The sequence below is a fragment of the Poromitra crassiceps genome (genome assembly GCF_964638095.1).
Source record: "Poromitra crassiceps genome assembly, chromosome: 12".
In the NCBI taxonomy this organism is placed as follows: Eukaryota; Metazoa; Chordata; class Actinopteri; order Beryciformes; family Melamphaidae; genus Poromitra; species Poromitra crassiceps.
In genome coordinates this window covers 20,968,566-20,990,108 of record NC_139632.1, presented here as the reverse complement: position 1 = coordinate 20,990,108, position 21,543 = coordinate 20,968,566, and the positions used below count along the sequence as shown (strand labels likewise).

The following is a 21,543-nucleotide window of genomic DNA, read 5'->3' as shown; positions in this document are numbered from 1 at the left end:
TCTTTTACATTTAATAAGTTGAATGACATTATGACAAGCTCCACGTAGTGGTGGTGGAGCAGCAGGAATTAAACGAGCCATCTGCATGCTTCCATGCAGATGTCATGTCATGTGGTCAACATATCCATCGCACCACCAGCTCCCCTTTGTACTCAAAGCTCTTCGCTGAGAGCTTTTATCTTTTTCGTCTGTCACTGTTCAAAACTGACTGAGCCTTGAACCCACGACCTCAAAAGTTACTGAGGTTTGAAACCACAAGCTAAACACTGCTGGGCAGTAATTAAACTCTCTCAGCCACTGGGTCACACTTCTTAAGATGGGCTTTCTCAGAGCATTTCATTCTTTCTGGCTGTTGCTGTTCAAAACTGACTGAGACTCAAACCCAAGACCTCAAAAGTGACCATGGAACGTACATGCAAGGGGTGAAAAGAAATATATTGTAGGCGGAGTTCCCAGCATGCTCTGGGGTAGATGTGTTTGCTTTGGGAGGTTAGTTAAAGGACTTCCTGTTCTATATGTGATGTTAGTTATCAGCAATATTATGTGTCAACTAATAGTGCTGTTCTACATGTTATTTACATTGCTTCACAAGGTTGAAATGTTCGCACCATGGGTGAGTCGGGTGTGCAGTTCAGTGACCCCTCTGAGATGCTGCATGTGGGTAAGTGTGTACTAATACAATAAACAGTATTTTCTATAGTAGGCGCAGGATCTGCTAATAAAATGGAGGTCATCTCTCTGCCTGTGCTTGTGGCAATATTTTCCTTTTGATTGGGTGGGTAAGACTCATGTCTGAGTGGGCATTGCCCACCCCTGCCCATAGCTGAAAGGCACGATAGACCATGAAGTCAGCCAGAATCCCAATAACTCTAAGTTTCTTGACTAAACACACCGCCTACGCTGCCTCCGATTAGCTTGCCCTGAGATTCTTACCATAACCTTAACCAATCCTAGCACAAGACACAGCCTATGCTGCCTCTGATTGGCTTCCCCTGAGATTCTTACCCTAAACTTAACCAATCCTAGTCGAGTCTTTACTGTTTATTATCTGATAAAACAAAACCCAGATTTGTTTACAATAACAAAAATATAACATTGAATGTATTGGGTGTCAATAAACTCAATTGAGAGGCATATTTTTGCTGGCATTGCGCTTTTTTGTAGGCTATTATATTTTATTTCATATATCACACATGTACATTGTCAATTTAATGCTTTATTTTACAAAGTAGTTTGAACTACTTTTTCTGCGTAGCTTGTAGTTTCCTAAACTACATTTCTCTCAGAGTAGCTTTGCTGTAGTTTCAACTACTTCCATGGTGAAGTAGTTGGTATCTTCCTAAGCTATGCTTTCAAAGTAGCTTTCCCCAACGCTGGATGTCAACAATATTATTTTATATGAACATCAGGTGATGATCTCTTCCTTTCTTTCTCGCTCTGTCTGTAATACTTTTTATTCGTTGGCTTCAGGGAAAGTTCTTCACAGGTCTTGGGAAATCTATATGGGAAATATTGGTAAGCCATTTAAGATAGTCATAGTCATAACTATGCTTAACATCTTAGAAACCACATGTGGCAGTTTTTAAAAGTGGTGAGAATAAGCAGTTCCATAATCCATCATCTATCAACTCAATCGGTAGTAATAATAATGACAAAGGTAGAAAAATGTGCTCACATACAAAATTAAACAATACAAAACACTTGAGAAATAGTGGCTTATGATTTCATGTTGGAAATGGTGTTGAAGAGTCTTTAGCCCTCAGAGTCCTGCAGACACATGCAGAGGTGGACTCAGGAAGGGGAAAAAACACAAAAAAATGTAAAAACTCACTTTACTTTTCCAATCGTTGCTGATGACCAAGCCTAAAAATCGGGTATATGTTTTTAGTTAGTCATTGTGTCAGCCATGTTGACTCACACACATTTGGAAGTCTCTGCAAATCAATGGAGTTGATCTAAAAGACATGACTATTTTCACAGGCATAAGGAAAGTCTGGCAGCATTGCCAGGGTTGTGTGTGTGTGCGTGTGCGTGTGCGTGTGCGTGCGCGCGTGCGTGTGTGTGTGTGTGTGTGTGTGTGTGTGTGTGTGTGTGTACATAAAGGATTGTAGCTCCTGTTCTGGGATCAGCCATTCACCTTGGGTCACTGCTGAAAGTCACTCAGAGCCAGCAGCCAAATAGTCCCTGACTGGCTCCACACTGACAGAAGCAACATGTGCTTGGAAGAACAGAAATCCACAAGTGTACAAAAGAGAGTTCCACTTTCAGCTTGGGACAGGGTGTAGCTTGTTGAGAGATCTCCATTGCTTGCTCCTTATGCAGATTGCATCTCTGATCCATAGCGGTAGTCATCAGGTAAATAAGGCCGGAGTCAAGAGGAGGAAGGTATTGTCACAGAGAGTGGATCACTGTCACTGCGAGGAGTACAGAGCTGTCTCTTCTGCCTGGCTGCTTCTTCCTGTTGATGCAAACAGGAAAACAGACATCATTTCACCATGTCAAATAATGATGTGAAATATACAGCGGTGTGCAGCGGAGGGCGCGTCCAGGTGATCTTTACCTTGTGTCTTGGTGGTTACTCCACAGTGATGATGTCAGCATACAGGTCAGGAGGAGGTAAGATGAGCATATCAGGCTCACAATCCATTTCATATGTTGAACTACTGTCAGGCCTGTAGAGAGACAAAGACAATACATGGCACTGATTTCTCTCTCTCTCAAACACAAACACTGCAAAACACCAACATACAAACTTACTAAGTCACTCGCTTGCTCGCTCACTCACTCACTCACTCAGTCGCTCACTCACTCACTCACTCACTCAGTCAGTCGCTCACTCACTCACTCACTCACTCTCTTTCCATGAACAGCACCTCATTCCATGTAGAAAGGAAGAAAACGAGTCTGTCAACCGGTTGCACAGGATGTTCGCCATTTTTCTGTGTGTGTGTGTGTGTGCGTGTGTGCGTGTGTGTGTGTGTGTGTGCGTGTGTGCGCGCGCGCGCGCGCGTGCGTATGTGCGTGTGTGTTTTACAACTCTACTTACAGGGGAGCTGCTTCTTCCTCTACAGGCACAGGACCTGAGACAGAACCAGGAAGTATTTTGGCATTAGGCTTGAGAAATCCACTCATCAAGAGGTCAGGTGTGCAATAAGGATTTCAGCCAGTGACTCAGCTAATCAGTGACTCAGCTAATCAGTGACTCAGCTAATCAGTGACTCAGCTAATCATTGACTCAGCTAATCAGTGACTCAGCTAATCCAGTTATATGTTATTTAAAATATAAATCCATTAAGTCACATAATCTATTTACATGCATGTTGGTTTTTGATGGTATGGTTATGCTAAGTCTACATTCTTTTCCAAGGAAAATAGCTGCTCAGAAAGTCGCTAGAAGTCGCCAGATGACGTCACATGATAATTTGCATATTGATAAGGCTGCACTCGTTATGCATGCTGGGGCGTAGCCCGTTTTAATATCAAGTGCTGACTCCGCCCACCCGGGCCAGTTTCGGCATTCGCAGGTAACAATTACAAGTGGGCCCTATCCTCCAATCCCTGCTGTCAGTGGAGGGAGGTACGCTGTGTGTGGGACGTTCTGCTCTCAGTGGAGGGAGGTACCCTATGTGTGGGACGTTCTGCTCTCAGTGGAGGGAGGTACCCTGTGTGTGGGATGTTCTGCTCTCAGTGGAGGGAGGTACCCTGTGTGTGGGACGTTCTGCTGTCAGTGGAGGGAGGTACCCTGTGTGTGGGACGTTCTGCTCTCAGTGGAGGGAGGTACCCTGTGTGTGGGACGTTCTGCTCTCAGTGGAGGGAGGTACCCTGTGTGTGGGACGTTCTGCTCTCAGTGGAGGGAGGTACCCTGTGTGTGGGACGTTCTGCTCTCAGTGGAGGGAGGTACCCTGTGTGTGGGACGTTCTGCTCTCAGTGGAGGGAGGTACCCTATGTGTGGGACGTTCTGCTCTCAGTGGAGGGAGGTACCCTGTGTGTGGGACGTTCTGCTGTCAGTGGAGGGAGGTACCCTGTGTGTGGGACGTTCTGCTCTCAGTGGAGGGAGGTACCCTGTGTGTGGGACGTTCTGCTGTCAGTGGAGGGAGGTACCCTGTGTGTGGGACGTTCTGCTCTCAGTGGAGGGAGGTACCCTGTGTGTGGGACGTTCTGTGATCATCATCAAACCTCTCTGGATTAGATACGCAAGTCGAAAAAACCAGCATCAACCATACCAATTTATTATTATCGCTTTTGAGAAATGAAGTCACCAGGGGGGTCTGAAAAGTCACTTATTAGTGTAGCGACAAAGTCACCAACTATAGTATTATAAATATTAGTTGTTACTTTTTTTAGTTGTTACTTAATATCTGTCTACTTTAAATTGCCAACATGATAAACTACATAGGGATTTTTTTAACAATGCTTACTTGTGTCTGGTTCAGTGCTGCTGTAGGAAGGAATGAGAACAAAATAAATTAAATTTAAAGCACTCCTTTGTGTGTGTGTGTGTGTGTGTGTGTGTGTGTGTGTGTGTGTGTGTGTGTGTGTGTGTGTGTGTGTGTGTGTGTGTGTGTGTGTGTGTGTGTGTGTGTGTGTGTGTGTGTGTGTGTGTGTGTGTGTGTCATGCATACCTGGCAGTTGGCTCTACCTCAGGTTTGGGTGCATAGAAAAATGTGGCCAACTTCTGAAGTGCTTCATGTCTCGTTCTGAAATACAGAGACACAAATGATGTGTTTGCAACCTGTGTGTGTGTGTGTGTGTGTGTGTGTGTGTGTGTGTGTGTGTGTGTGTGTGTGTGTGTGTGTGTGTGTGTGTGTGCACGCGTGCGCTTGTGTGTGTGTGCCATGTGCCCATGCGTGTGTGTGTGTGTGCGTGCGTGCGTGCGTGTGTGTGTGTGTGTGTGTGTGTGTGTGTGTGTGTGTGTGTGTGTGACTGACAGAGTGAGAGATACTCACTGTGAGCCCTCTGCGCTGATGTCACTCTGACTGTGCTGGTGGATTATGCTTAGCTCTCTGTTTACTAAAACAATAAGAATGAAAAAACATTAACAAGATACACAAACATATCAACACACTTTCACCTCCAAACACACCTACAGTACAATACCAGACTAATAACACACTTTCACCTCCAAACACATCTACAGTACCAGACTAATAACACACTGTCAATTGACACCTTGTTAAAGTCACCACAAACCCTTGGCCTGCCTTCATAGCCTATACATCATCAGTCATAGCATCTGTTTTATTAGCCACATTAGCTTGTTCGTCCAAACGCTGAGTGACACTGTTGTGACTCAACATAGAAAGGCTGCAAACAGAGCTCAGAGGTCCAGTTACTCTTCGACCAAATGCTGAGATTGGCAAGACGAGCGACTTTCAACGTGGTAGGGTGTCAGATGTGCCAGAAGAGGATGAGGCCATTTACACCTGGCACTAGCATGCGTTTTCTGTGATCAGATCGCAATCGGATAGTGCTTGACCACTTGAAAGTACAGGTGTCAACGGCCCCAAGACACATTGAAGACGGATTGCGATCTGATTGGCCAAACCACCTCCGGAGGTGGTCAGGGACCCATTGTGACCACATTGAACACAAGTGCAAATGCAACGTCTCCTCTCAATTGTCATACAGTTGCTGTATGCGGATTGAGAGGACACCCGTTTTGGGTGATCAGATTGCAATCAGATTGCAATCTGATCACCCAAAAATGCATGCTAACACCAGGTGTAAATAAAATCAGGCTAATGTGGTCAAGCCCTATCCGATTGCAATCTGATCACAGAAAACGCATGTTAGTGCCAGGTGTAAATGGCCTCGATGACTCCCTGGGGTTTGAAACATAGGAGAGGCAACATGACAGATTGAAACACTTTATTTGGATGATCCAATGCTGATGCTTAACTTATTGTCAAATGACTAGGAAGTCTACTGAGATGTACTGTATGTGGTATAACAGTGTGAAAAGTCTCTATTCAGACTCAGGGGGAATAGCGTGATCATCCCATGCGCTACATCCTGCTGGCGAAAAGATGCGGCTGGCAACTGCACATGTATAGGAGGAAGCATGTGCTCTCCCCAGATTGGCAGAGAGGGTGGAGCAACGACCGGGACAGCAGGGGGGAATTGGCTAAGTGCAACTGGGGGGGGGGGGAGGGGGGGGGGCATTAAAAGAATGGGGGGTGGGATGGGCGATGGCATTATAAAAAAGGGGGGGTAGGATCAAGTCAGGATTAGGGTTACAGAGATGCAACCAATAGGCAAGTGACACTTTGTTGAACAACTAGTTTTTGCCACCTGATAGCTGAGCATCAACACCAGGTGTTACCAATACTGTTGAGTAAGGAAGCGTTTGGCATGAAGCAGCAGAGTTGGAACAGTGTTGAGCCAGAGGCCTGGCTCTGACATTGTGTCTGTGTGATTATATCTTACCCATGTCTGGCATGGAATGTGTCCTAGTGTGCCCCCTGTGGAGGAAAGTACAATAGAGGCGTCAATCTTGTGAAGAAAAAATAATAATATACAACAGATGACTTGGAATTACCCTGGATCTGAATGGGAGTTTAAAGAAACGGAGCAATTTGGGCTAATGTGGACTTACTGGGAACTCAGTGGACCTATATTTTCTGTGGGAGAGAGAGGTTCATCTTCATCACCGGTCCACTCCTCGCTGTCATCTGTGACTGAACACACATACATACACATCTAGATCACAATTATGCTGATATAATGATATGAATGATATGGTAATATGGAAACACTTACAACTGCCTGTTGATATTGGGTAGTGGTTTGAAGTCCTGATTAAAAAAAAGAAAAAAAGAAAAACAACATTACTTTTGACTATGACGTGTGTTTTGCTGCATATGATGTAATTTCATTGCATTGTCTATATTTCTATGTGTCCCACTATGCATGCAGACCTGCTGCCCATGCTCGTAGCCTCTGCCTCCACGATGTTGCTGCTGTTCTTGCGGGTGATAGCAGCTTTCTTTCCCAGCTCCAACATCTCCTTGATGTCCAGCTCCACATGATCCACTGCAATATATCCATCTGGAACATATATACACAATATCCATCTGGAACATATATACATATACACAATATATCCATCTGGAACATATATACACAATATCCATCTGGAACATATATACATATATACAATAATATCCATCTGGAACATATATAGATACATGTATATACAATATATCCATCTGGAACATATATACATCAGTGTTTCCCCTACCATTCTACAGGCCTGGCGGGCCCGCCAGGCCAGAAAAAAGATTGACCAAAAAAAAAAAAAAATCTGCTTCCCCCAAAATTTCAATAAACCTTTATGTCATATTATTACAATACAACAATACTGTTGTTAACAGTGTTGACAGTAATAGAAGATGCCAAATCATTCAAAACAATAAGCATTTTGCTTTTAGGAGCATTGTGCCAGCGTGCAGCGCTGTTCCAAAACGTGTCAACGTGTGTCGTTGCCTGGGAAACGCACATCTCATAATACAACTGTTTGCATCGCATCGCATCCCATAATAGTATGATGATACTTGGGATGCCATTGCGAACATAGATGCGAACAGGTTAGCTAAAAGTTTAGCGTCACCAGTGAGGGCCCCCACCGTTGCCGTCGGGTTACATTTCGAAATCCCTCCAGGCCTGAAAATTGTTCTAGGGGAAACACTGTACATAATATATACAATATATCCATCTGGAACATATATACATACAGTATATACAATATATCCATCTGGAAATATACATATATACAATATATCCATCTGGAAATATACATATATACAATATATCCATCTGGAACATATATACATACAGTATATACAATATATCCATCTGGAAATATACATATATACAATATATCCATCTGGAACACACTCATTGTGTCATTGTTTTAATCCACAATAAAGTATTACATCATGTTAGTTCTCCTAACAAATTTCATCTGTCCTCTTTTGTGGCCCAGAATAATTATAATTACATCAGGTTGCCAATGAAAGAGCTGCATAAAGAAAGCCTCCTGCTTTGATGTCATTATTTCGTTCATATCCGTGCCACAGTGCAGTGTTCAGTAGCACTACGGTCGTTATGCAAATTACAGGTAATTACTGTGTAATTAATATAGTAAGGAGGAGCCTGACTTTAGTTGGCACTACAGTTCCCATCGTGTTATAGGACTTTCATATTAGGTATTAATACTACCTACTTTATGAATCCTTCACATTCGCCCTTGAGATGAATATACTGTTAGTAAGTAAGTAACTCAGATGAATATACTGTTAGTAAGTACGTAACTCACAGGTGTTGCTGCTGTCCCTGGCCAGCCATTTTCCCTTGGGGCAGTTGGTTGTTCGGATGATGCTGACGAGGTCACCGCTGTTGACCGGCAGGTCGTGCTTGCGCCCCTTAGTGGTCACAGTTACTTTAGCCTCGTACATGGCTTCTTCCTGGCCCGTGGTCTAACAAAAGGGAAAGCACATATCACACACACACACACACACACACACACACACACACACACACACACACACACACACAATAGTGATTAATATGATACAAACCTCTTAATGCACCAGGGCTTTGCACTCAGTGACATACACTGCTTTCCATAGTGTGTGAATATTTGTGTGTACATGTGTGTATTACTGGATAGTGTTAACATCTGAGTGCATTAGTGTGTGTACTGTATGTGAGAAGCACATTACTGTACCAGTATAGAGTCTACTCTATGTATATAAAAAAGACCAAATAGAATCTGCCGACTTTTGTTTTAATGTGCGCAAGTTCATGTTCTTATTTCAGTAAACAGTATTGGTATACTTCAAAGCAAGGAAATGCACACTTTTGCAGATTTTCTGTCGAAAATATCACAGACAATGAACAAAATGTAATTCTAGATTCCATTTGGGCTGCATGTAAGCCGCGTGTTGCTCAGATCAGCTGCTTTGCTGGGAGGAATGAATTCAGACAGGTTTCCATGCCAAGATACAGTATATACCCCACCCTCCCCCTCTCCTCTGCCTCCTCCTCTCCTCCCTCGTCTGGGAAAATGATACAACTCACTTTGAACTTCTTCTTCATCTCGTTCTCCCTCTTCTCTCTCTCTTTCAGCTCCTTCTTCTCTCTCTCTCTCTGCTCCTTCAGCTCCTTCTTCTCCTTCTCCAGACGCTGTTTCTCTTTCTTCTTCAGCTCCTTCTCGTCGGGCCCTTCTGGACTCGTCTTCTTGGAGGGAAGTGGCCCGGCTAGCCTGAAGGGGGAATAGCCACAGCCCGTTAACAAAGGCAAACCACAGAGGGAGCCTCTCTCATCACTGACAGCAACATCGAGGGAATAACTGAGGTGACAACAGAAGTGGGTCAGAGCATTAGCCTTACTTGCCGAACCTGCCCATCTTGCCTTTCTCTTCATTCTGTAAACACAAAGAAAGAGATCAAGCTTTGATACGTTTTGTACTGATCCACGAGTCTCCAACCCAAAATAGATAAGAAGCGTTTGTCACGACGAGGAAGAAGTCGTCTTTTCCAGAGTCACACACAACTTGTGCACATAGCATGTAGAGGAGATTTAGGTGTGAGTGATCTAAAAAAACAATCTTGTTCAGAGCGCTCCTTACTGTTGGCTGTTGTGTCTCAGCATACGGATCTGTGGCAAACAAGACGAAGACAAAAAAATGTCAAGACAAGAAAATATTTTAGCACTTATATGTAAACTTTACTTTGTTGCCTTTATCGTACAGATACAATGGATAAGATAGAATCACAAGGTAAAAGTATTTATATCTGGCTGATTGCCAATGAGGTGTTTTGGGCTATAGCTATCAGGAGCGGTCAAATAGTGTTTGTAAATAATCTTCAGATTTGGTCTGAACCTGCTTGGAGTACCAGAGGGGAGTCATACTAGGTCTGCCAGGGGGATAAATCTGGGGCTGCACAATGATTCATTGATGTTATAATTTATCGTATTTTAATAGAATCACACCAGGATGAAATTAGGATGTCAAGATGCTGTGGTACACAACATGTCTAAATTAATTATAAGAAGCAAATGCTAATCAAAATACCGCACAAAATGATATCCATAATGTTTTGGTGAACGTTATTGGGGAATTAGTGTTTAATATAATATCACTTGATATTATCATGCAGTTAAATAGGATCAGTTTCAGTTATTTGCATACATGCATGCATACATACATACATACATACATACATACATACATACATACATGCATGCATGCATACATACATACTGTACATACATACATACATACATACATACATACATACATACATACATACATACATACATACATACATACATGCATGCATGCATAGCTATTGAATATATCACAAATATGTGAAAGTCAGTGTACAGTAGTATACTTTCCCCTGATCTTGTTCTGATGTGGTAAACCCCACACATCTGATGCTCCAATAAAGTTTAACTTAAAACAAGTTCTAAGAATTATTTGCGATTATTTGACCTAGGTTGATATCTATTGATTTGGCAGAGAGTATTGAGTCCTTACTCTTTGGTGGTCCTTTACGTTTTTTGCCAGCGTCATTTTTTCCTTTCTTTTTGGTGGCAGAGGAGGTAACATCTTCATAGACGTTCTCACTATGCTCATAGGTGCCATCTTCCACTTGTTGCCTGGGTGGGACAGAAGTGGAGACAAACAGGAATCACCACTCGGTTTATAGGCGTGCCTATTTCAAACCGCATGTTTATCCCATCCTGATACAACTACTATAATTAAAACTACACACAATTTTACTGTAAGAGAAAAGTCGAGACTAAGGTTGAATTCATTTGCCTCACCCTGTGATGAGGTTGGGTTGAGGGTCCTGACAGACAGGGGTGGACGAGTCAAGCATGTCCAATGCTGTCTCTGGTTGTGGATTATCTTCTAATTCCACTTCAAACTCTGGTGCTCCATGGACCTCAGCTTCTGGAACAGTTATCCCGTTACTGTAGAACTCATCCATAGTCTCTGGAAGGGTGTGTTCATCTGGAGTGTCTGGGCCAGCGTACTCCTCATTCCCCCACTCTGACATTTGTAACTCTGGAGAATAAACATCTGAACCCACATCTTCAAACTCTGGGACCTCCACACTGGTGTCTGCCTCTGAGAACTCAGGAGGAGCAGGGATCTCCATCGCTGAGAGGGCAAAACAATGTGACATGAGCATTAGATGAAGTTTCAATGACTATAGGCTAAATTAGGTCTCACAAAGTAGTATGTTTAAGAGTGATGGCCATACCATTGTCTTCCAGAGGGGGAGGGAGGAAGGAAACCAGGTCGATGGAGGAAGGTCTAGCAGGTTTCTCTGACTCAGGCTCTGGATGCATCATCCTGGGTGGAGGAGGTGGAACTACCAACAGCTCTGGGGCCAAGTTGGACCCCTCCTCAGCAATGCCCTCCAACATTGGGGAGGCTTGCCCTGCAAAAAATGAAATCACGTTCATGATTCTATGATTGTATCATCATCAGTATTAATTATATCATCTATGGTTGCTTGTTGAACTTTGGATGAGTTTATGGATACACAACCAATATGAAGTTAAAATCTGATAGACATCCTCAGTTTAGCAGCAAGAATGAGTAAAACACTTCAAGAGAAAACACATGATTGTCTCCAACTAGGGAAAGAAGGCGAGAGTAAGCCGAAACCAAACCAGTCCAACTCAGTGTGTGTAAGCTATGATATAACTATGTGGAGTGTACATAAAGTAGAGTTATGTCCATGAAAAATAGTTCAACAAACCACAGTATCAGGAAGTACTGTATCTACTCAAACTTCTATTCAAATTTAGGATTGGTAAAAAAAAAAGCATAGTTTCCCTTTAGAGACTGATAAGATCTTCCTGCATCACTGGAATCTTACACCGTCAAGAAACTTGTATCTGCTTCCTTAGAATGTTAACCAAACATTGAACTATAATCAGTGGGAAATGATAAATGACATGAGACATAGGGGTGACAGACGCTTATGCCTATATAAGCTTATATAAGCTTATGTTTTGTGTCTTAAGTCTTATGTCATGTATGTGTTTTTGTGTGTATGCATGCATGCATGTATGCATACACACACACACACACACACACACACACACACACACACACACACACACACACACACACACAGAGTAAATCCATGTCCTGTAGGTCACATCTTCCATCAACACAACAGCCAGCCACTTCACTGCTCATCCTATGTGTTGTTATAGGCTCTCTCTCTTTTACACAGAAAACTGAGTGTGCCATGGCAGCTCCATGCTGATGGATGTGCTAAACTGAGTGTGCCATGGCAGCTCCATGCTGATGGATGTGCTCTTCTTGTCTGTCATAGTTGGCATTCCTCTCCATCTCCACCCTGCCTCCTGCGCTGTTGTTTCTGGCACAGGAGAGGCATGCCAGTATGCTGTTGTCTGTGTCTTTAAAACCACTCCTCCTAGCCAACTACATCAAAATGCAAACCATAAATGTGGAGGACAAATTTTACAGCGCCATTTAGAAAGAAGTGTGTGTGTGTGTGTCTGTGTGTGTGTGTGTGTGTGTGTGTGTGTGTGTGTGTGTGTGTGTGCATGCGCGTGCGTGCGTGCGCAAGCCGTCGTGCACATGTGTGTGCATGTGTCCATGCATTTGTGGGCAGTGGCGGCCCACAGTTTAGGCAAGTGAGCTTGTGACCAAAAGGTCGTCGGGTTCAATCCCCCGGACCGACAGGATAGGATCTGGGTGGAGAAAGTAACAGGCAGCGCTTGCCCCTCCCTCATTACCACCACTGAGGTGCCCTTGAGTAAGGCCCTTAATCTCAACCGCTCCAGGAGCTGATCAGTGGCCAGCAGATCAGACTGTGGTTGTGCTGGTCAGCTTCCAGGTGTGAATTTTACCCTGGTGTTTGCAACACCTGAGGGTACCCTCACCCACAGCATACATTTACAGTATACCTGGATGCCTACTCTGTCAAATGATGTTCCATGGAGTGTATTACGTGTGTACAGATACTGACATGTGTTGCTGTGCACCTCATGTGATGGTGACAGAAAAAGACCCAGGCGGGGAGAAAGAGTGGAGACTGTGCTGTGTCCAGACTTACTGTGGTCAAAGCCGTTGACCTGTGCTGTTTTCTGATCATCGTAGTCGATTGGTGGAAGTTCTGGGAGAGAGTGGGTGGGGCTGCTGGTACGGGGGGCTTCATCAGGGAGTGGGGTGGTGGGGTGGGATGTGGAGGGGCTGACCAGCGGGCTGACAACAGATAAGGCATTGGAATATGTGAGTGTTTTTCAGCAGCATGATATAACCTTTTAACATGACATCATAACTCATGGGATGGTGCTACTTGGTTTGCTGTGATGCGTTCAGTGTTGTTTACCTGTTGCTGGCGATCTTCCTGCGTGCCTTCTCCAGAGCAGCCAAGATCCTCTGGTCAGCTGGAGAGGGCTTCTTCACGGGGTTCATCTCCTCGGCCCGCTCCAGAGCTGAGAGCGCCGAGATCGGACGCTCGGCTTTGGGAGAGGCCGGGATGGACGGAGGGTCAGTGACCGGGCTCGGGGGCTTCTCTACTGCAGCTGCTTCCACCTCCTCCGTCCCCACCGCAGCTGCAACCTCTGGCTCGGGCGTCGGTGGAGATGGAGTGGAGGTGGCCGGGGGAGGGCTGGAGATGGCCGGTTGTGAACGACCGGGTGGCGGGCTTGGGACTGGGCTGGGTGGGGCGGGGATGTCGATGACTGGGGTGTCAGGTCTGAGAGGGGCTGAAAGAGGCAGGGTGGGGTTCTCTATCTCAGGCGGGGTTTCGATCTCTGGGGAGGGGACTTTCAGAGCGGGGGTATCAGGAATGAAGGCAGGAGGAGAGTTGATGTCAGGAGAGGGAGGGATAGGAGAGGGCGGGGTGATGGGGTCAGGTATGGTGGGCGGGGTGATTGCTGCTGCAACACTGGAGTCAGGTATGGTGGGGATTTGTGGCATAAGGGCCTCCTTTGGTGCCTGGGTCTCAGCAGGGGCCTCTGGGATTGTGTCAACAAAGGCGAGGGGTACTGGGATAAGCGGAGCGGGTCCAGAAACAACTGGGCTGGGAGCATCTAGGATGGGATCAGCTGGTACCTCGGCTGTCTCTTTTTTGACTGTCTTCCTAAAGGCCAGGAAACCCTTCTTCTTTGGTGCTACGGCTTTAGGTGGAGGTGTAGCTGGCACCAGCTCAGCAGTGCCCTCCTTAGGTGCTGCAGCGAGCTTCTTGTCTTTCTCTTTCTTCTGCTTCCGAACCAACGAATCTGGCTTCCCATCCTCATCCAGCTTCTCTTTGCTTCCCTTTGTTGACTTGTCTTTTCCTAATTTCAGCTTCCCGTCACCCTTCTCCTTTCCCTTAGGCTGGATCAGGGGCTTTTTGCTCTCCTTCTTGTCCTCCTTGAAGATGACTCTAGGGGCAACGCCGCTGTTCTTTCCTTCCAAGCTCTGGCTGATAGAGGTGAGGAGGGAGGGGCGTGCCCCTGCAGGCAGGTGGTGAGTGGGGCTGTAGGGAAGGTGGTGCGTGGGGCTGGGAGGAGGCAGGACCTTGGGTTTCTCTGGGAGGGCAGGTTTGACCCGGGGTTGCTTCAGGAGTAGTTCCTCGTCCTGGAACTTAGCCCTCAGGGCCTTGAAGTCCATGGTGCCCTCCTAGAGAAAGTAACACATGATGTAATAATAGCCTGAGGTAATACTATTATGAGGTGAATGCATTCATTTTGAGGTTCTTTTTTAATCAAAGATGGTGTATTCCTTGTCTTGTATTTACTATTGCTGACAATACTAGCCCCCCGCCCCCAGTTAACAACAGTCAACTCTACAGCAAGGCCTTGGGTTGGTATTGTTTTTCCATCGGCCTAATTGTCTGTCTGTCTTTCTATACAGAAGAGAAAGTAAAGAAAGTGGAAGGACCTGCTTTTTTGGAGGCTTGTCACTGATCAACATAAATTATTCTGACAAAAAGCTAAATGGCTTCAAAGTGTCCCCTCTAAACACACACACACACACACACACACACACACACACACACACACACACACACACACCAAAATGTGTAACAATCAATTGTGACAATCTCTACTCATTTGTAGGATATTACAAATAAAAATAATATTAGTCTAGATTATTTAGCCTAGCTATATTATGCTCTAAGAACTCGGGTTCACAACTTTATGGATCAGATTCAAGTGAAATCTGAAAGGACACCATGACAAAATGACTGGAAGCAGACTCACAGTAGGCTAAACATGAAAACCTAGAAAATATCCTAACAGCTGCCAACATCATCATCACATCACCACACCAGTATTGTATGTCAGGATTGGGTGAGATTATAATACAACATAGCCAGGCCTACCTGATCCATCGTGCGTTTTGAGATTCACTGGAACGCCAGTAGTTTAGTTAAATCAACTCCACTTAAATATTTAGTCTCGCATGCTGCAATCAAGAAATCCCATTAACAAAACTTCACAGTTTACATTCCCCAGCAGCGAGCTGTCCCAAAGCGGTGCGTCTCTCTCTCTCTCTCTCTCTCTCTCTCCTCTACTCCGAGCGAGAAGAAGCCTGCGCGCCGCACCATGCGCACTGGGGCTGCTTTGGTTTCGGTGGAGGAGTGAGGCTGACTGGGGATAATATTCACGCACATCTGACAAAAACAGTCCGTCTCGTCAAACGGGTCTGGCCCCGGGTGACTGCGAGACCGTGCGAGTGCCTACGCGACATGCGGACTATCACCTGCTCTGGGACTGGTTTTTATCCCCCAGGAATGCAGCCCGGCTGGCACGGCGTGTACGCGCACTTTAGTTAACGTGTCGTGAGTCATGTCACTGAGCTGGTAGGTGTGTGCAGGTATTGCGTTAGGAGAGAACAGGTCTTTTAAAAACAGTAAACCGTGAAGTCCCTGTAACCTACTTTGCCTGGCTGTAGCCTACTTTGCATGTCAAATTAATCCAAACAGTGGCCTAAATGTTTTTTTGTTGTAAGATAGGGCCCATGGTCTTGAAGCATGACATGTTTGATGGATAGCCTATAATAGCTATACAGCTTATGAGCATCAAGATAAACATAGAGGAAAAAGGAAACTGAAGAGGCTGGACAACATTCCAGGGTAGTTACACAAAACACAAAGGTATTTGAGCAGGTATTTATAATATGGCACACATAGGCAACATGCTACTGAGGCATACAAAACACTTTTCAACACATTCTGAGACTGTTATTATCCACTGTTGCCTCTTCAGCAGGCCTAATGGCCTGCCCATGGCATACCTGAGCCTGCACTGGAACGTGTCAGGAACCTGGAGAGAGAAAGAGAAGCCTTCTAGAACATTGTCAAGGACCCCCGAAAATGACACAAATTAGACCACGGCCCCCAAGATTTTGTCCCAGGGTCCCCCATCTGATACAATTTTTGCTTTCATGTTTTATTACAGAAAAGTGTATGAAACCCTTGACCAAAATAGTCATAAATTCAGCCATTGTGTTATGGATGGTATTATAGTGACAATAAGTTATCTACTTTTTTGCTGGGGACCCCGGAACCCCCTCAAGGAGCCCTGGGGGTCCCCGGCGCCCACTTTGAGATCCGCTGTGTACCGCATGAGAAAAACTGCAATAGGCTACTGCATCAAACACACAGCCACTGGTCTGGTCTAATAGTAACAAATTGAGGTACTTCAAACAGGTCTATTTTAAACTGGAAATGAAACACATTCACATAGCCTATTTATGTCAGTGTTTCATTTTGCCCTGTATGATGTGAAATTAACAAGTTGTGTTATATTCCCTTGTTTGAATGCTGCCTTTTCCCACAGGGAGGAGGAGAGAAGGAAAAGAGGAGGAAAGGACCTAAATCCGCGGCTTTGTAGCTGCGTGCTAATAAAGCTGATGACAGCTTGCATTATAGAGGCTGTCAGGCTAGCAGGATGTGACAGCCCATTAAAACTGTGTTAAATTACTACAAAATAGTGTGGCGCTCCTCGCTTCACACAAACTACACACACAGGGTCACCTCTGCCAGACACACACCATTAGTCTCTCACACACACACACACACACACACACACACAACCCTACAATACAGCGAAGACATCTAAATAGAGCTATGAGTCATTTGGGATGTGTTTATTTGTAACAGTAATACATGGTGGAATACGTAAATCAAGAGGGAACAAAAAAAATCATCTAAAAACCCACTGTAGAATGTCATATTCATAAAGATAAAAATAATGTGTCAATTTACATTAAGAAACCGTTAGCTGAGGTAAAGTTAAAATAGGTCTAGAAATGTTATGTACTCAAACAGCAATGTTTCCCTTTTTATTCAACTTCTTTGCTCATCTTCTAGTTGTCAAATCTTTAAGTTAATCAACACCGTAGTCCAAAAGAGTTCTCAAATGAAATGGGGACTCTGGCCATAAAATAGGGAGTCATTGGCATCACAGTTGATGTAGTTCTAGCAGAGGGTGCTCCAGTCCAGACAGACACTCAGACAGCAGCAGTTTGCCACCTCACCAACAGACAGAGGATAGAAGCGCTATGGGCGTACAACAGTAGGTAAGGGATGACATAGGAGTGTGGTACAGGGATGTAGGGTAAATACTGTAGGCTATATGGGTAAGTATAAAGGATCATAGACGCTAAGTTATTGGGGACCTAACAATGTGTGGTGCTGGGGTTGGAGGAGATGATGGGGCGTAAGTGTGTGGAGCAAAGCTTGAAACTGGAAGGAGGGAATAGGGCGTGAGGCTAGGACAAAGAGTTACAATAACCTAACAGTGCCCCCATCTGGCAGAGTCAGGTTAACAATAAGCATGCACAAGAACAGAACAATATCAGCAACAAAACCTCCGAATGAGAAAACAGAAAAAACATAATGGTGTATTGCTTGGGTAATGTCAAGAGTTTGCATAACTGAAGCCTTCCTATTTTATGGCACAGAAGTCCAGTGGACAAAATGGTTGTTGTTATTATCATTATTTACAAAATGAGTTTGGCAAACCAACGATCAGATGCCTTAAAGCCATGTTGACTCTATAACTCCTATAGAGCTGACCCCAGCGGCTTGATTGACTTATAAAATAAAAATTCCATTTTTCAATTTGTTCTTTTTTTTAATCCGTATTGTACAAAAGCTATAGAGAATGAACAGTTCAATCACAGAATGCTTGACTTGCAACATCCACGCCCTCATAGAGTCCATTCCTTAGTATGTCCGGTCCTCTGGCCTCTGTATGAGTCTGTCTGCGAGGAGAGACATTTGGCAAATCACTGTTTGCGTGTGTGCATGTGTGTGTGTGTGTGTGTGTGTGTTAAAGAGGGTGGGTGTGTGTTTTTGTGTGTGTGTGCAGTATGTGTGTAGTCGGTGTGCGAGTAGCTCCCAGAGAGTCTGCTTCTGCATAGTGATCCAGCAGACACTCACATGAATGTGGAAAACACCCGAACCATCCAACCAGCCAATCAGATGCAGTGATCCCAGTAACGGGCGATCCCTGATAGGCCCATTAGAGTCTAGCTCCTCCTACCGGATCTCCTTGCTACAGATGCTGATTCTGTCCATTTACACGAAAGATGATCATTCCAATGCCGAGTGTGTGTTTCTGTGTGTGTGTGTGTGTGTGTGTGTGTGTGTGTGTGTGTGTGTGTGTGTGTGTGTGTGTGTGGAGGAAAGGGAGGCACCACTTGACCAAGTCCCTCCTTGACAGCACAGTCTCTGGCCAGGTTGGAGGCAGAGGGAGGAGTGTGTGAGCGGCAGAGAGGAGGAGAGCAGGACAGCAGGAGAGAAGGAGTGTGTGAGCGGCAGAGAGGAGGAGAGAAGGAGAGAAGGAGTGCGTGAGCTGCAGAGAGGAGAGCAGGAGAGAGGGAGAGAGGGAGGAGTGTGTGAGCTGCAGAGAGGAGAGCAGGAGGAAAGGAGAGAGGGAGGAGTGTGTGAGCTGCAGAGAGGAGAGCAGGAGAGAGGGAGGAGTGTGTGAGCTGCAGAGAGGAGAGCAGGAGAGAGGGAGGAGTGTGTGAGCTGCAGAGAGGAGAGCAGGAGAGAGGGAGAGAGGGAGGAGTGTGTGAGCTGCAGAGAGGAGAGCAGGAGGAAAGGAGAGAGGGAGGAGTGTGTGAGCTGTAGAGAGGAGAGCAGGAGAGAGGGAGGAGTGTGTGAGCTGCAGAGAGGAGAGCAGGAGAGAGGGAGGAGTGTGTGAGCTGCAGAGAGGAGAGCAGGAGAGAGGGAGAGAGGGAGGAGTGTGAGCGGCAGAGAGGAGGAGATCAGGAGGAAAGGAGAGAGGGAGGAGTGTGTGAGCTGCAGAGAGGAGGAGAGCAGGAGGGAGGGAGAGAGGGAGGAGTGTGTGAGCTGCAGAGAGGAGGAGAGAAGGAGGGAGGGAGAGAGGGAGGAGTGTGTGAGCTGCAGAGAGGAGGAGAGAAGGAGGGAGGGAGAGAGGGAGGAGTGTGTGAGCTGCAGAGAGGAGGAGAGAAGGAGGGAGGGAGAGAGGGAGGAGTGTGTGAGCTGCAGAGAGGAGGAGAGCAGGAGGGAGGGAGAGAGGGAGGAGTGTGTGAGCTGCAGAGAGGAGGAGAGCAGGAGAGAAGGAGAGAGGGAGGAGTGTGAGCGGCAGAGAGGAGGAGAGCAGGAGAGAGGGAGGAGTGTGTGAGCTGCAGAGAGGAGGAGAGAAGGAGGGAGGGAGAGAGGGAGGAGTGTGTGAGTGGCAGAGAGGAGGAGAGGAGTGGAGGAGAGGAGAGGAGAGGAGAAAACAGCCCCCTGGAGGCATAGACTGATATCTCTCCTGCCTGGAGCCAATGACCAAGAGGGTACTCTCTCTCTCTCTCTCTCTCTCTCCTCTCAGGAGGAGGAGAGAGGACTGCAGCGAGGAGTAGAGGGAGTGTGGAGGCTCCTCCAGGGAGGTTGTTAGCCAGAGGAGAAGAGCAACGGAATGGCCAGGCTGCAGCTGCTGGGGGGTGGGGGCCATGATGGTGGATGGGGAGAGAGCTGCTTCACAGACACACACACACACACACACACACACACACACACACACACACACACACACACACACACACACACACACACACACACACACACACACACACACGCACAGCTGAGGGTTCTCCTGTTCTCTCAGTGCTAGTCAGGTCTGTCTTCCTGTATGTCTCTTTATTTCTTCCCTTTGTTGATCTGGGCGTAGAGAGGGTCCTTCCCCTTCTGTGCATCAGAGAGAGGGAGGGGGGAGAGAGGGAGAGAGAGGGAGAGAGAGGGAGGGAGGGAGAGGGAGGGAGGGAGGGATGGAGGGAGAGGGAGACAACATCAGCAATTCCAGCAACACGTTTCATTTTTCTCACTTGACCTAAAGCCTACTTGGACCTGTAATGGTTGGCCCCAGGCGCTCTACTGTTAATCTAACTGTGAAGTCATTATAAAGGAAGGACTCAGGTTTCATATTCATTCTTTCAATTGACTGAACTGCACTTATCCCCTGACAAGTGACAACTACTTATTATCCTAAACGGCTTGAAAGGTCCTATTCCTAGCACAGCCACCAGATGGCAGTAGCACACTGCATCGTTTCTCCTCTCTCAGCTCACCTCAGCCCATATAGAGCTCTCACAGAAGTTAGACGTTTTGCTCTTGAAACCTGTGTGTGTGTGTGTGTGTGTGTGTGTGTGTGTGTGTGTGTGTGTGTGTGTGTGTGCGTGCGTGTGTGTGTGTGTGTGTGTGTGTGTGTGTGTGTGTGCGCGCACGCTTGCGCGTGAGTGCACGTGTGCATGTCTGTGTGTTATTTATGAATGTGTATTCACATCTCTGCATTTGTGTATTGATTTTGGTATAAAAAATGCAGTCTGACTGAGCATACTATATTGTTCAATTTATTCACTTTTCAGGTAAGAAAAAGTATTGTTTCTATTATTACCTATACTTGATTATGCAGATATTGTTGATCAGAACACCTCTGAATCACATCTGCGTCCTCTAAATGAGTTTGCAATTTATTTATAAATGTATTTATCTTTAAATAGTCTCCTTATAGTTCCATACAGTTCCTCACACACACTTAGACATGCAAAAAAAAGTGCATGTTTTTTTTTGCGGGGGGTTCCTATCTGGAAGAAACCCCAGAGGAGCACTGGGAGAACATGCAAACTATGAACAGAAAGACCCTTTTGACGACCCCACCTGGGCTGTGGGCACTGGGGACATGGGGATGGGGACACACCCTCAGCGCCCACAGCATCCCAGGTGGGAATCAAACCCAGGACCTTCTTGCTGTGAGGCAACAGCGCTACCACTGCGCCACCGTGCACCCCCCCAATATCCATTTTTTGTGTGCCCCAAATTTCTAAAGAAATTGGACGTCGGCCTTTAAATTCAAAAGCCCATCTGATTGGAATAGCCTGCATAACTCTCTCTGATTCATTTCTTCACTTCACATGTTTAGCACATCACTATTTGCTCATCTCAAAGCAACTTGATCCTGTTTCTAATTGTGTTGAAGTCATTATACAGGGTGTGTGTGGGGTTCAGGTGGGTTGGAGGTGGTGAGCGTGTGGGA

General features: G+C 45.7%; 2 protein-coding genes across 2 annotated transcripts in view; both read right to left on the bottom strand.

Annotated features, from left to right (window-relative positions):
* Nucleotides 1-1,146: 1,146 nt before the first annotated feature.
* On the bottom strand, nucleotides 1,147-15,605 carry LOC310786365 (uncharacterized protein). The gene is made up of 20 exons (XM_083647567.1): nucleotides 15,375-15,605; nucleotides 13,392-14,668; nucleotides 13,116-13,264; nucleotides 11,280-11,459; nucleotides 10,837-11,176; nucleotides 10,547-10,668; nucleotides 9,632-9,660; nucleotides 9,393-9,427; nucleotides 9,082-9,265; nucleotides 8,318-8,477; nucleotides 6,918-7,047; nucleotides 6,760-6,794; nucleotides 6,596-6,677; nucleotides 6,427-6,461; nucleotides 4,947-5,010; nucleotides 4,623-4,697; nucleotides 4,419-4,438; nucleotides 3,047-3,080; nucleotides 2,561-2,672; nucleotides 1,147-2,458 (listed from the first exon to the last, which is right to left on the bottom strand). Exons 1-19 carry the CDS (start codon nucleotides 15,381-15,383, stop codon nucleotides 2,576-2,578), a joined length of 3,057 nt encoding a protein of 1,018 aa, XP_083503693.1. The 5' UTR covers nucleotides 15,384-15,605; the 3' UTR covers nucleotides 1,147-2,458; nucleotides 2,561-2,575.
* Nucleotides 15,606-20,150: 4,545 nt separating this feature from the next.
* Nucleotides 20,151-21,543, bottom strand: part of dab1a (DAB adaptor protein 1a) — a gene marked incomplete at both ends in the record, with an annotated part of 86,244 nt that continues 84,851 nt past the window's right edge. Inside the window, one exon of the mRNA XM_083648200.1 lies at nucleotides 20,151-20,195. Within this exon, the coding sequence (XP_083504326.1) occupies nucleotides 20,151-20,195 (45 nt within the window). The remainder of the gene's footprint in view (nucleotides 20,196-21,543) is intronic.

What these genes read in the sequence shown, in the direction of transcription:
- LOC310786365 (XM_083647567.1), bottom strand. An exon ending in CTGAGACACAACAGCCAACA is followed by an intron (nt 9,428 to 9,631) that starts GTAAGGAGCGCT and finishes TTGTGTTTACAG; the next exon opens with AATGAAGAGAAAGGCAAGAT. An exon ending in CCCAATATCAACAGGCAGTT is followed by an intron (nt 6,678 to 6,759) that starts GTAAGTGTTTCC and finishes ATGTGTGTTCAG; the next exon opens with TCACAGATGACAGCGAGGAG.